Source organism: Sceloporus occidentalis, unplaced genomic scaffold (assembly GCF_023333645.1).
Source record: "Sceloporus occidentalis isolate IW3139 unplaced genomic scaffold, rSceOcc1.0.p SCAF_3, whole genome shotgun sequence".
Classification (NCBI taxonomy): domain Eukaryota; kingdom Metazoa; phylum Chordata; class Lepidosauria; order Squamata; family Phrynosomatidae; genus Sceloporus; species Sceloporus occidentalis.
Window position 1 is genome coordinate 8,353,853 of NW_028316983.1, and position 16,230 is coordinate 8,370,082.

Below are 16,230 nucleotides of genomic sequence, written 5' to 3' on the forward strand. Positions count from 1 at the left end.
GTCCCGTCATTAGGCAGAACTCTCATACTACACAATCTTAGTACTTTGATACCACTTTAATTGCCATTGCTGCAGCATGCAGTTATGTACTGATCGTGCTATGCAAATCCTGTATTAAATGGCAACATTTCACAACTGAACTAGGACACCAGATGCATAACCCAATGCAGAATGCACATTCATACATAATGTGAAATGCACTGAATGAACAGCAGCATAATATTTGCAAATCCACTTCTGCAACCTTGGACTGTTTGTGGAGCTTCCAAATCAGACAAAAAATTGATGCATGGTTGGGACACTAGTGGAATTCCAGCCCATGTTAAAACCCTCTTTTGCCAAATCAGGAAAGGAATCACTTAACTGTTTCTCCTAATCTTCCCTATCTTTTCCTTTTTGTTTTTCGCCTTAAGCATCCCATCTGACAATGGCTGCCAAACTTTATGTCCTCATCAGCTGGCCAGATGGGAGCCGTGTTATCAACATTGAAAACATCAAGGAACCACGGAAGCCTTTCCACCTGTACACAGTTGGTGAACAGGTTCTGGCACGATGTCCAGGCTTCAGTGGCTTGTACTGGGGAATCGTAGAAGGAATAAGTGGTAAGTAAAAATGAGTCTTCAATTATGTATGATTATTTATTGGATTTATATCCTACCTTTCTTTCAAGATCGGATTCAAGATGGCTTACCTTAATTTTAAAAAGATTAAGCTAAAGCATTAGTTTACAAAAGTTGAAAACAGAATTAAACATTTTTTTAAAAAAAATGATTAAAATAGTTAAAACCACTAAAACATGTAAAATATAATTTCTAGCAATTTTTTAAAGAAAATGCAGCAAATCACGGCCTACACACATGTCTTCATCAACTGGTGGAAAGAAAACAGGGACAAATAGACTTCTTGTGGAAGGGAGTTCCACAGTCTGTGATGTGCTTATTGTCTCATTATTTAATGGGGAATGTGCAAAGGCTGTTTTTGCAATCCCAGTGAATGCACTTGTATGTTGACGGCACTGATATATACTTAGGCTCCATCCAAGTATACATAGTAGTGTGTGAAATGGTTACACTTGAGCAAATCCACTTATGCAACTGTGAACTAACTACTAAATTGCACAACTAGTAAAAATGCAGCCACATATGTAAATGACCTTACAGATATACATGATACCAACAGGATTCCAGCCCAGGTTTGTCTGCTCAGTTTGCCGTCTAATTGCTAAATGCTAAAGGACAGCTTCAAAATCCCTCTCCTTTCTAGTCTTTAAACTAGACTTGGAGCTATTTCTGATGGCCCTGCAAATGAAAGATTCTCCTCTCTCAAGCATGGACAGTTTGCCATCCTACCTGTTGGGAAATGTGTGAGATAGCAATGGGCCTCTCAAGCAGAACAATGAATTGGCAAGGCAGAAGATGAATAACAACCAGACCCACAGCCTCACCTGCACGTTCTAGCAGAGAAACAAAAATGGGTCATTCTTTTGTTTAAAACATATAAAGGTAGCTTTGATTGCAAATTACTTGTTCATAATCAAATATATAGTCTAATGGAAGAGAAAGAGAAAGAGAGAGAAAAGAGAAAATGGCTGCTGGTTAGCATGTTGCAGGAAGAGAGAGAAACCTAACAGACAGAAAATTGCCATAAATATATGCTGTGCCTAAACTTATAGAAAGTAACATGTAAAATAACAATTAATGAGTCTAAGCAATGTATATGCATTTACCAAAAGGGCGTCCCTTGCTTAGGAATGCCACAGGACACTCACTGGTCAGTTGGACTGACACCCTGAACTAACATTTTCTTCTGATTTCAGAAATGTGTGGAGCAGTTACTTTCTAATTAGATTTTCAAGATACTTAAAGTAGCAATAATGGTTATCTCTCTCTCCATCTCAGTCCTCCTCTTTGTTCATTTACCCCATCTATAAAATGGAAATAACTCAGGCTGTTGTCAGCATTATTGAGACAAAACATGGGGAGTGTTTGAACTTACTGAAGTATTAAATAAATGGAATATTTTCACTGGAGTTTCATTTTAAGCACAATTTGGTAATTCTGCATATACCTTGCACAGAAAATTAACATTTGAAATGCATTTCTTCTAACAGAGCATAAATGTGTCCTTGAGCAAAAGCTACAAGAAGATAAAGAGCTCCTAGAGCTATTGGGTAAGCAGAGACCTTGGAAATGTTTTTACTGCAGTGGCAATAGTAGTTTTTAAAATCTAATTAAATATTAAATTCAAATAGTATCCCAAATGTATTGAAAAGACACCATTTATGTGTACTTTAGAACATCAGAAGAACTGGGATCTCAGAATTCAGGCTTGGGCCATGAAACCCATTGGATGACTGGGAAAATCACATTCTCTCACCCTCAGAAGACAATAATGAAAAAAAAGAAAGAAAACCTTGGATGACACTTACCAAGAAAATCACCCTTGATAGTGTCACCTTAGGGTTGCCATAAGTCAGAAATGACATAAAGGTAAACAACAGCAACAACAACAAACTTTTAAGTGAGATATGACCTTTGAGTACCACTTTAATTGCCATGGCTGCATCCTATGGAATCCTGAGATTTGTGTTTTAAGGGGTACTTAGAATTCTCTAGAGTCCTCTTCTGAATAATACTATTAGAATTCTCTAGCCAGGATTTCTAAATACCTTGTGAAACTACTGCTGATATTCTACATCAACTATTTAGTAACGTATGCATAACTCCTAGCTCAACATGCTCCCCAGCACACCTGAACAGCTGGCAGCCACATCAGGCAAAGGAGTTCTATTCAGTTGCAGATTGGGGTGCAAAGAGGCACTGATGTAGACTCAAGTCAATTGACTTGGAATTAAATCAGACTCATGTCACTTCAATGACTTGACTTAGACTTGATTTGGCACTAATGACACACTTGACTTGAGATCTGTATGTTTTTGGTCACTGGTTCATCTGGGTCTGACCACATAAAACCTGTTCTTAAATCTCTTCACTGGCTGCCAATCAGCTTCTGGGTGCAGCACAAGGTGTTGGGTTTATATTCTTGTATGTATTTTACTGGATGTAATCCCAACTCTATGTGCAGGGAGAGGTAGGAAATATAAATAAATTTATTATTATTGTTGTTGTTGTTGTTGTTGTGACTGATGTGCTGGTGCCATTCACTTTGAGCAGCAGGCAAGACCACTCCCAAAGTGTGGGGCACATTTTGTGGAAGGGAACAGTAAATGCATTACACAGTGGGCTCGAGGTGGAAGGATCCTTCTAAAGCTTTGTGCAGCAAGGATAGCCTGCCAAGCAGACCTCAATCCCTCCCCTCAAGCTCATTACCTAATGCATTTGCACACCCCTCCTCCTTTTTTATGTTAAAAGGTGGCTCCCAGACTTGAGACTCGACTTGAGATTTGACATGAAAATATCTTGCAAAGACTTCAGACTTGACTTGAGGCTAGAAGGTAGAGACTTGAGACCTGACTTGAGGCTTGGACTGAAAGTCTTCAATATATCACTACAAGGAGGAAGATGTTTCCATCCCCCTCCCATCAGTGAGCAAGACAAGACAAGGAGCTGTGGCAGGAGTCCTGCTTCTGATAGTTACTCTCTCATTTGCTGGTTGGAGAGGGCTGAAAACATCATTCACTTTAAGCTCCAGTTGGCAGCTCAACAGACCTCAGTGTGGCTGCTGGCTGTAAAGGTGGGCTTGGGGGGCATTTACATAATTTTACAGCACGACTATGTAGTCTTGCAAAACTGCTCTGCTCATTTTGTAATGAAACTCCATCTCTCTGTCTTGATTTCAGAAGAGCAGCCAAATATGCAGAATCGGGAAGAAGTCCCCCCCAAAAGGTCAAGGAAGTCCCTTCCCAAATGGAATCCAACAACTGGTTTGAGGAAATGTCACAATGACAAATCCTTCAGGATGGTTGTGGAGGATGCAGAAGCAAATCTCCAGCAAGAACCTGCTCTATCCTCTGGCCCCAGAGAGGGATGCAACCACAGTGCCATGATGAAGCTGCATTCCTGTGAGTCAATTATTCCTCGGTCTCCTAGTCCCTTTTGGGCATCATCTTCTTTCATAGCCATAGCTGGAAGCGGACTATCTCAAAGAGATGCAACAAGGCTAAGCCGGAAAAGCAGGGGTAAGATTGCAGAAATATCTGGTCAAATAATGAAGGTGCAGAAGATTTTTTCCAACTATACACGATTGCACAAGTAGTGTCTGGTGGCTCTGATGGGGAGATAGAAAAAACTGTGTTGAGTTTAAGTCCAATCTGTAGAAGATCTATCCAAGGTGTCAAATCTGTTCTGGGAAAAGGCTTTAACACTTTGAATAGATATTTTAAATTGTGTCTTAAAACCTGGAGTAGATGCAGCAGTGCACTTTGAACCACCAGACACTATTGGATTACATCCTCAAGTGGTTTCCATGCTGAACATTCTGAGCTTGCAGTAATGGGCAACCAACTGAGCAAAGGGCAAAATAAGGCAAAGCCATGGAACTGGTCCAGCCCCTTGAAGCTGTGACCCCCAAGGTTAGAACTATTGTAGTTGTATGGTACAGAAAAATAAGTAAAGGGCGAGGTGACCAAGGAATATAAAATGATGCAGAGAAAATAAATAAGGCAAGGTCTTTTTACACCTCGTAACACTGAAACTGAGGATTTCCATAGAGATTGAATAGTGGAAGATTCAAGACAGCGAAAAGGAAGCAGTCTTTATACAGGGCATACAAGTGTTATTAACTGGCAAGGCTTGGACACTTCTGATAACTTGTGGGTGTGCTTCTCTCCATATACTACTTCCCAAAGATTGATATCTGCTGGGGGAGACCCTCATCTGTGTTTCAACGGTGAGGGTAACACAATATAGGAAGACCGCAGCCTTCTCAGACACATACACACGCAGAGAGAGAGAGAGAGGTTTCCCTTATTTCCCTTGTCCAAAATGCTTGGACCAGAAGTGTATGGGATTTCAGATCTTTTCCCCCTGTAAAGTACATGATAAGATATCTGGGAGATGGGACACAAATCTGAACACAAAATTCATTTTTGTTTCATATATACCTTATACAAATAACTTTAAGGTAATTTTATACGAGATTTTTAATAATTGTGTGAAAAGTTTGTATACACTGAACCATCAGAAAGCAAAGGGGTCATTATCCCATTAGTCTTCATCATCCCATAGAAAAACATTACTTTTTGGAATATTTTGGATTTCAGAATTCTGGATAACGGAGATTCAACCTGTGTGTGCATACAAACACATACACACTCCTCTGTGTGTGTGTGTGTGTGTGTGTGTGTGTGTGTGTGTGTGTGTGTATAATGAATAAATTACCCCTCATCAACCAGTTTTTTAATAAATTCCTTTCCTCTGTACTAAAGATAAGATCCCATGTTCTACATTGCCTACTTGGTTATTAATATGTAACCTAGGCCCAAAACAGATGGGCCAAAAGGACCACATTGGGGCCAGCGTGATTTGCGGCAGGGCCATGGTGACTGCACATGCTTGGCACCAATCTGGGCTGCTTCCGCGGTCCTGAACCAGACCCCAAAAAGGAGTGGTTTTTACTGCTCATTTTGGCCCAGTTCTTGTCCAATGACGTGGATCTGACATGGTTTCCTGCTGCATTTGGGGCATGCATCATCTAAATGTGATGTCCCGAACATGGCAGGGAACAGCATCATTTGACCCGTCCGTTTTGGGCTCAAGTAACATGTCGTGGACTAACCCTCCCAAAAACCTACCTGACTAGGCAGCAGCTGCACCAGTCTGTTCAGCTGGCAATTGGAGTGTAGGGGAATTACGTTTCCATTCCTTAGTGTCAGTGAGTGAGGCTACAAGCAATTGTAACAAGAGTCCTCCTGATTGTCACAGTCTCATTCACTGCTTGGAGGGAGAAGGATGGAAACATTAATGATGACCCTGTTTAAATACTTGAAGGGATGTCATATTGAGGATGGAGTTAGCTTCAAGCCCTGGGATCAAATTCACAACCTTGTAGCTGCAGTACTGACAATTAACCACTGTGCCACCAGTGCTCCCTAACCATGTAGTGAATACAGAGCCATACTTTCAGATTACACATCCATACCTGCAATACACAATGCTAGTCAAAGGCAAGAAATCTGCAGGCTGGAGAGTGAGGTTACTGTCTGTTACTTGTTTCTTAGAAGAGCTGCTACAACAAGTAGCATTTCAGATGACAAATTGCATGGGCTTAATGTCTCATGTTTAATTAAATATCCATCAATTAATTTTACAAGATCTCTTTTCTACACTGAAGGTCCTTCCAGAACTACCATTTTTATGATGAATTTTGATTTGTGGATCTATCGGTTGAGAAAGGAGAGGCTTCCAAAATTTATAAATAGGAGATCCCTGGTTTATGATTGGCTACTGTGGGGAAAATGATGCTAGCTTACACTTGGGTCTGATCAAACAGGGATTTTCATATCCTTTTAGTGTGATGAATCTGTGGGACTTCTATCATGAAATTGTCCTTCCACCGGAAACAATAAGGGGGCTTCATTGCATGTGAATGATAACTAATCCTTCCTTATTTTGTTTTGTTTCTAAAGATTGCACTACCATAGTAACAAGGAAGAAGTCAGATGATCTTGTAGAACTGTGTCAGAAACGAATCGGTACAACCAGGTAATAGAGCCCCAGGGAACAAAACTATACAAACGCGAACTGTGCCTCATGGCACTTAAAAGAAATCAAATATTGATCGTCTGATTATATTTCAGGGTGCAATTTTTGAGACAAACAAAATCCATAAAGAAATTCATGCAAAGATAAACTGTATTGCTGAAATAGTACTCCATTCCAATTGCAGCTTGGATTTAAAAAAAAACCCTCACCTACAATCATGTTGGCTGGGGGATTCTGGGTATTATCGTCTAAGAAAGTAACCTTTCCCAGCTTCATCTAAATTATAAAGCATTCTTTAATTTTGTTATTGCTCAGTATATCTGTGAACAATTGATTGGTTTGAATGGCCCAGGTATGTTATTGTTGTTGTTACTTCAAGTGATTTCTGATTTACAGTAACCCTAAGGCAAACCTATCATGGGGTTTTCTGGGGCTGAGAGTGTGTGACTCACTAAAGATTACATAGTGGGTTTCCATGGCCAAGGAGGGAATCAAACCCTGAGATCCAGAGTCATAGTTCAATGCTCAAACCAATGCACCATGCTGGCTTTAAGCCCATGTAAAATACATTATTTAGCTGGCATCCTATTGGTGTTTTTCTTGTTTTTCTTTTATTATGTGCCTTCTAGTTCTGTGACTTATGACAAGCCTGCCATCAGTTTTTTTCAGAGGATGGCTGAATTGGCGTTCCTCTTAAGCTGATAGTGTGCAACTTGCCCTAGATTGCCCATTCGGCTTCCATGGCTGAATGGTGATTTCAACCCTGGTTTTCTGGAGTTCTGGTCCAAAATTCAGACCACTACACCATGCTGGCTCTTGGTGTTTTACACACATGTAAATTCTCTTACACATGTGGTCATACTTTTTTGGTTATTGTTGTAATTCACTGGAAGAGGAGAGAAAACATGTGAGTAATTAAAAGTCCAGAGTTCAAGAAGCCAAGGAAGCAGCCAGCAGTCAGAAAAATCAAGATAGCCAGAGCAACATGTAGAAAGATCATAGAATCATAGAATCAAAACTAATAGAGTTGGAAGAGACCACATGGGTCATCCAGTCCAACGCCCTGCCATGCAGGAACTCTCAATCAAAGCGTACCCGACAGATGGCTATCCAGCCTCTGCTTAAAGACCTCCAAGGAGGGAGACTCCACTACTCTCCGAAGAAGGAGTGTGTTCCACTGTCAACAGTCATTACTATCAGGACGTTCCTCCTAATGTTGAGGTGGAATCTCTAGTTCCAAAGGTTCAGAAAGCAGGGCAGAGTCTCCAAGCTGACTTCTCACATAGTGGATGAATGACATTACTTCCCGCAGCTGACAAATGTTTTCTCCCTGCCTTACCTAGGCAAGCTGATTGTTCAGTAAGAATGGATGAGGAAGCACCACCTGAGCTGCAGGTGTACTAAACTGCTCCCTAGACACTCTTGTATTTCTGCCACCCCAGAGGGAGACATGACAGTTCTGATGTAACATCTGTATTTCGTTCACATCCAGTAAGCAACGTTCCACAAGTGCAACCATTGCACATGCATGACAAGGAGCAACATTTAAATACTTGAAGGGATGTCATATTGAGGAGGGAGCAAGCTTGTTTGCTGCTGCTCCAGAGACTAGAACATGGAACAATGGATGCAAGCTACAGAAAAAGAGATTCCACCTCAACATTAGGAGGAACTACGTGACAGTAAGGGCTGTTTGACAGTGGAACACACTTCCTTGGAGTGTAGTACAGTCTCCTTCCTTGGAGGTCTTTAAGCAGAGGCTGGATGGCCATCTGTCAGGGATGTTTGATTGAGAGTTCCTGGATGACAGAATGGGGTTGGACTGGATGGCCCTTGCAGTCTCTTCCAACTCTATGATTCTATGGCGGGATACATACCGCCATATAGTACGTCTTCTATACGTACTAGGGTTAGGAAGGGGCGGTGCTTCCGCACCCCCCTAACCCTAGTACATATAGAAGACGTACAAGATGGCGGTGCCCCTTCCACATGGGCGCCGCCATCTTTACGTACTGGACGCATAGCGTCCAGACGTGTCGCAGCGCCTATGACGTCATGAGTCCGCGCCAGGCGCCTCGCGATGTCATAAAGGCGCCGCAAGAAGAAGCTCCGAAATGGAGCTTCTTTTTTGCTCCGCGCGGGAGCCGCGTGGTTTGGCTGCTGCAGCTCCCGCCTATGACTCTCTTCAGTGTGCCACTTGGTTCACTGGGACTTCAGAAACAGCTAGAATATTCACAGGTACACAGTAAGCCACACAATACACTTTAGGATGTGAGTGTAGATTCACAGCATACAAGCACCACATAGCAACTTGGGTTTTGATTTTTTTTTTTTCTGGATGTTTTGGGCTACTGATGACAGTGAGAGAAGCTGTGGAATAATCTACAAAGGGACATTCTGTATAGCTCAGCGTGGCTTCTACCATTTTAGAACCAAGTGGGGACTGAATATTTGAAAAATATATTCAGATATTGGAGTATCAAGCATGAACACTGTAAGCATTATCCTCTGGAAAGCAAATATAATTGCAGCCTATCCCCCGCAAAATGTGCTATTGTCATGCAAAGACACTGCAGTAACAATTCAAAGACTCAAAAGTAACATTTTGAGATATTTCAAAATTAATACTTTATATGGAGTTATATTAAAAAGTCTGAAGATCTACATGGAATATACTTAGGCACAAAGGGTGGAAATTGGTTAGAAACATAGGAGAGTATGTGGCCTTATACTCCAGCTAGCCCAGCCTTGTGTAATACAGAGCTTAGGAAAGTTAATTTTATGACTCCCAAAATCATTCTGGAGAATTCTGGAAATTTTAGCTCAAAAAGGAACCTTACTGTTGCTCCAGGGACAAAGGCCTGAAACAGTTGGGCAGACAGAAGTAGCTTTTAGCCACTACGGGGGCACCGGGACCACCCAGAACCTGCCCTGGGACCACCCTGTGGCCACCTAAGGTGGCCCAAATCTGACCTCGGAAGGAGTGGATCTTTTCTGCTCCTATTTAGGGCCATGGCAGGAGCTGCCCTTGGGGTCACAGCATGTGTTCACCATGGCCCTGGGGCGATCAGGCTGGGAGTGACTTCTGACCACTCCTTCCTGCCGATCTGCTTTGCCCCTAAAACAAGGAGCAACATATGCAAACTGCAGGAGAAGAGATTCTACCTAAACATTAGGGAAAATGTCCTGATGGTAAGACACTGCCTCAGAGTCTGGCAGAATCTCCTCCTTTGGTTTTTTTTTTTTTTTTTAAACAAAGGCTGAATAGCAATCTATCAGGGTTGCTTTGATTCTGTGTTCCTGCATGGCAGAATGAGATTGGTCTGGAGGGCCCTTGTGGTCCCTTCCAACTCTTTCATTCTATAATTCTATTATTATGTTTGCTTTGAATTTCAATCTGAACTTTAAAGGAGCTGGCCAAGTTGCTGAAGCAATTATGCTGATAGGATTCAACACTTTTAATGTTCAGACTAAAACACAAAGTGGATTCATTGCCCAGCTGACATGAAAGTTACTGTGTACTTCCATTTCACTTGGCTCAAAGGGAGAGCTTTAGAAATATTTAAATTCTATCTTGTATTTTTCTAAGGACCTTTACATTTGGGGAAAATTGGGGGTTTAAACAGTGATTATCCCATGCAAAATGTGATGTCACAATTACGATTTTCACATACATTGCTATTACACAAGCAAGAAACAAGCATTAGACACCAACAAATCATTTTGGGGATTTCCCTGTGAATGATTTATTGTTCTTTACTGCCTGTTTATTGCCTGATTATTGCCTGTTTAATAGTGATGTTGTGTGAAAATATTAATTGCAGTATCGTGTTTTGCATGGGATAATTGCTGTTTAAACTCCCAATTTCCCCTGATGTTCCCTGTGTGATAAGATCCTAAGGAAAGAAAGTGAAGCCCTTTCTACTGTCTCTGGCTTTTAGCAGAGTTTGGACTTTATTGTTATTGGCAGAATGCACTGCCTGGACAGATACTCTACTTCAGATATTATTTTGCATCTCTATGCCTAAGAAAATTGAACATGATGTTGCACAGGCAAAAACTGTATAATCCTCTTGAGGATAATAAATTAAAATCCAGACCGGCTTGTTCCCTAGCTGTGATGAGTCAAAGGGCACCAATTCCCTGGAAATTGATGGTTTGGAGGTTGTTTGGAAAGCCATTGAAAGGGAAGGGTAATTTGGCCATGAGGATGCCATCTGGCTTTAATTGCATTTCCAGCATCTTGGAAGAATATAATGGGATTTAGATTAGACATGCCCGAAAACCTAATAGCAATTTTCATGCTTGCAAGGCGAGCAGCTGTACTGTTGAATGGATTTCTAGCTAGAACCTCTTTCAGTTCTGAATTGTCATGCATTGGTCATGAGGTCTAAGCACTGAAATATTTTAAAGCCAGACACTTTCTCATAAACATTCCTCTGGAAAATACTACAGTTTTGCCACTGGAACTGCCTTGGAATGTCTCAACACTACACTCCCCCACCACAGCATTCCTGTATTGACTTTTCCACTACCTGTGTCATGGCTCTCTTCATAAATTTGGTTTATTTAAAATCCATCATATATTCCTACTTGCAAAATATATCACTGTTATTTAGAAAACTGATAAGAGAACAGATCCAAGAAACATTGGCAGCTGATGACTTCCAATAGTGGACCTGCTCATAGCTTCAAGGGAGCTCTTAACATGTAATCTTTAATACTAGATCCAGAGACAGAGAAAGACAAGTGTGTGTGTGTGTGTGTGTGTGTGTGTGTGTGTGTTTCACAATACATGACTATAGCACTGTGATTCCACTTTAATTGCAGTGGCAACATCTTATGGAATCTAGGGATCTGCAGTTTAGGGAAAGGGTTAGACTTCTCAGCCAGAGAGCTCTAGGATTCCATAGGATATAGTTATACTATTTTAAGTGGAATCATAGCACTAGAATTCTGTAATGTGAAGAGAGAGATACAATGCTGGCAAGCTTACAATAAACTATACATAACAGCAGGCAAATTCATTTTTTGTTGAATCACAGAACTGGAAGGTACCGTAAAGGCCATCTAGGCTGCACTCAGACTGAAGAAATAACCCAACAAACTACAAATTCCAGAATTCCATAGCATTAAGGCATGGCAGTTAAAGTGGTGTCAAAGTGCACTACAGATTAGACTCAAGTCATTTCTTTAAAAACAACAACTAAGGGTCTTCAAGTAGGTCTAGGGGGAAAAATCATGCTTGAAAGTTTCTTGAAAAATTGGTGCCTATCAGAATTGATAATATTGGGCGACATGGGCCAATAATCTGGCTAAAAACAAGGGAGCTTCCTTTGTTCTGAAGAGATATCTCTCTCCTCCTCACAATGTTTAGGCTTCCTTATCATGCCATCAAGTTCTGCATTGCTTTTCTGATGCTCCACAGTGATCACATACATAAAGCAACAGATTAAAGAAGGTTCTGCATTATTTCTGCAGTGCAAATTAGACCTTAAAGGCACTCAACAATAACAACCTGTACAGCAGTGTTCCCAAACTTTAGTCCTCTGGGTGTTTTGCACTTCAGATCCCAGAATTCCTGACCTTTAGACAAGTTGCTGGGGCTGTGGAAGTTGAGGTTCAAAACACTTGGTGGAAAAAAGTTTGGGAGCCACTGCTATACAGAATCAGGCCCTTCATGGAGTTCATGGTCTCAGTTGGATTAAGCACCTGTGCAAATGTTGGGAAAGGATGTTTCTTTGGGTTAGCAGTCCCAGAATTCTGAAAGGTGGCTGCAGAATTCTGGGAACTGTAGTCTGGAAAAATAACATTTGCCTGCTCAGCACCAGTAGTGGCTTCCAAGCCAATAATGACATTCTTGGTGTTAGTCTACAGTACACGGTAAATGAACTATTCAAGGCAGTTAACTCTGGTGCCCAATAAGTTCAGAACATTGGACAGCTCTTTGAGAGTAAACTTAAACTGAGACTGACCTGGAATCCCCCAGCTATCACTGTTTACTACCTAGCTATGGGCACAAATACAGAGACAGGTTATATGGCAGAAGCAACATCAACAGTGATAGAAGCATGTAACATCCTGTGCTTACACATATGCATAGATTTCCAACACCTGTCTATTGCACTCAGCCACCTGACCCAATATTTCACCAGCCAGATGGTAACTGTCAGTGCCTGTCTCAGACAGGCAGATTCATACCTTGAGAGACATAATTTTAAAGAGACAACATTTCCATCTGAGTTGCTGAGAATCTTCAGTGTTACTCTCTTGAGAAAGAATGTTCTGAAGTTTCCGCCATCTGCAAATTTTCTGCTCCATTGCAAACTGAAACTGGGAGAGGCAATAATAATGACTTTTACTGAAGGCTTTAACACAGGGGTGGAAATCATGAAACATTCCAGATGATGTTGGACTGTATGTTAGCAGCCCTAACCAGCATAGCAGACAGTGAATAATGCTGGGAGGTACCATTCAACCTCTGGAGGACTACAAGACTCCCATCCCTGCTTTAAGGGAACTATTTCAGCCTCAAAGCTCTTGAGGACCCATTTCTCAAGAGGTGTGGAGCCTGAAGGATATGTGGGATGTGGTGGCTGAGTAATTAAGATGCCAGTTCTGACAACTGAAGATTGGAAGGTTGGCAGTTCGAGGCATCAGTGCTGCATGATAAGGTCAGCTCCCGTCACTTGTCCCAGCTTCTGCCAACCTAACAGCTTGAAAGCATGCAAATGCAGGTAGATAAATAGGTACAATTTAATAATAATAATACAATATTATGATGTATAAATATAACATTAAAAACCAGTTAAACCATTAAAAAAGTTAAAACAGTTATGAGTTAAAACAGAATACGTTAAAAATACAAACCTTAAAATTTCATTAGGACAACATTCCTAGCAAAGTCAAAGGCTTTCATGGCTGGCATCCATAGTTTTTTGTGGTTTTTTTGGGCTATGTGGCCATGTTCTAGCAGAGTTTCTTTCTGACGTTTCACCAGCCACAGATGCTGGCAAAACGTCAGAAAGAAACTCTGCTAGAACATGGCCACATAGCTCGAAAAACCCACAAAAAACTAACATTCCTAGCCCTTATTAGTTTTCAAAGGCCTGTCAGCACAAGAATGTCTTTATCTGCTGCCTGAAGGACAGCAGGGATGGAGCCATCCTGGCCTCCCTAGGGAGGGAGTTCCAAAACTTGGGAGCAGCCACTGAGAAGGCCCTCTCTCTTGTTCCCACCAAACACACCTGACAGAGAGAAGGACTTCTCCAGATGATCTTGCTGGATAGGTTATGACCTATAAAGCCCTATACTGCTTAGATCCAGGCAGTCTCAAAGACTGTATCTCCCTATACAAGCCTACCTGAGTTTTAAGATCTTTTGGGAAGGACTCTCTCTTGGTCCTACCAACATCACAAGCACGTCTGTCGTGGAGCTGGGAGAGAGCCATTGTGTTGGTTGCTCCAAGCCTCTGGAACTCTCTGCCAGGGAACCTTGACTGGTCTTCTTCCTGCTCTCTTTTTGCCAGCAAAGATGTTTAAACAGGCCTTCAACTTTTAACTGGTTGGGGTAGTGCAATGGGTGTGATGGTTCTTGATGTATAAAAGGGTTCAACATGTTTTAACTCTGCTAAATAAATGGTTTTAAGTTTAATTTTTTTTTAAAAAAAATTGAATTTCAGACTGTTTTATCTATGTTGTTTTAACATAGAGTGTAAGCTGTTTTGGGTCCCATATGGAACGAAAGCAGGATATAAATTAAACAAACAAATAAGCAAACAAATAAGGGGTGGCAAATGAGTTCCATTTCAGTGAGATGGCAAATCCACCCTGGGTATAAGTCCAGAAACTAGAGAGGCTATTCAGGATGAAGTAACTTTTTCCCTTAAAGAGATTTAACACTGTGAATAGCTTCTTTCAAGCTTGCACTGAAACCTGGAATGGATTCACCGCTCCACTGGCATAGAAGTCAGAGGCAATTGCTTATTAAACCTCCTGTCCCATTACATAAGATATCTGGTGGACCACCATGGCATGGTATTACCAGTCTACTAGAGAAGGTTACCCTCCTGCCATTTTCCTCCAAATCCCCCCCCCCCCCAAACCTGCATACAAGTCCATTTTTAATGGCATGTTCTTGCTTGACCCTTCCAGGGAAGAGAAGATTGAACAGTTGGAACAAATGGTCTTGGTCCTCCAGCGAGAAGTCCTCTCCTTGAAACAGAAAGTGCAGCACCTGGAAGCCACCTCTCTCAAGGAGCAGGAACCTGTGTGCCAGCCTTGTGAGGTCCCTGAACTATTCAATGGGTACACCAGGGACCAACTCAAAGAGGCTATCCGGTTTGACCAAAAAATCAGCACTGCTTGCAAAACTCTCCTTTACAAGCTCTTCACGTCAGACTATATCCAAAGCCATTCCATCACTGGGAGGCGAGGAAACACTTTCCGGGAGGCTAAGCCCATGATGAATGAAAGGTGCATCAAAATCATCCGAGTGTTGCTAAAGCAGAAGTTTGGGGACCATCTGAGTGACACAGTCATCACAGAGAAGATCCAAAATGTGCAGAAAGCTCTGAGGCAGAAATTTAAGACAGAATGTCTCTAATTCTCTGGAATAAAGACATAATCCCTCTGCATATAAAGATAAAGCTTCATAATATACTGAACAACATTTCTGTCACCACTGACAAAGAATTTGAAATTACTATTGCATTGCTATTGTTAACTGCCAACATGTTGACTTCTACTTATGGCAACCCTTGGAATGAGAGACTTCCAAGTCATCCTATCATCCACAGCCCTGCTCAAGTGTTGCAGAGCCAGGGCCATGGCTTCCTTGATTGAGTCTATCCACCTGTAATATAGGCTTCCTCTTTTTCTACTGCCTTCTATCTTACAAAGCATTGTTGTATTTTCTAGTGAGTTATGTCCTCTCATGATATGGGCAAAATATGTCAGTCTCAGTTTAGACATCTTGGTTTCTAGAGAGAGTTAAGGTTTAATTTGCTCTAGGACCCATTTATTTGTTGCTGGGTTTTTTGGCCGTCTATGGTATCCGTAGAGCTCTTCTCCAGCACCATAATTCAAATGAGCTGATTTTCTTCCTATCAGCTTTCTTCACTGTTTCACTTTCACGACCATACATAGAGAGTGGAAATACAATGACATGTACAGTATTACTTGCTGGACCTTGGACTTACTCGTGAAGAATGGAGAATGATGTGACAGCTTCTATTTACCAACCAAACAGGTGAACCTCAATAGGTGCTACATAATGATATTTATTTACTGATGTTCTCCATTTTGCTTAATGCACCTCAAATACAGTTTACTCTTGAGAAGGGAATGCTATGGACGTACTGAATCTTGAACCCAAAGGGTGTTCATCAATGGGTCCTCTTCATCCTGGAGAGAAGTGACTAGCAGGGTGGCACAAGGTTCTGTCAAAGCCTCAGTGCTATTCAACATCTTTATCAGTGATTTGGATGATGGAATAGAGAGCATGTTTATCTAATTTGCAGATGACATAAAATTAGGAAAGGTAGCTAATACCCCAGAGGACAGGATCA

At 41.4% G+C, this 16,230-nt stretch overlaps 1 protein-coding gene across 1 annotated transcript; it reads left to right on the forward strand.

Moving 5' to 3' along the window:
* The first annotated feature begins 427 nt into the window (after positions 1 to 427).
* Positions 428 to 15,313, forward strand: LOC149315528 (uncharacterized). The gene is made up of 5 exons (XM_089518463.1): positions 428 to 602; positions 2,111 to 2,170; positions 3,800 to 4,138; positions 6,587 to 6,662; positions 14,816 to 15,313. Exons 1-5 carry the CDS (start codon positions 428 to 430, stop codon positions 15,264 to 15,266), a joined length of 1,101 nt encoding a protein of 366 aa, XP_089374589.1. The 3' UTR covers positions 15,267 to 15,313.
* Positions 15,314 to 16,230: the final 917 nt, after the last annotated feature.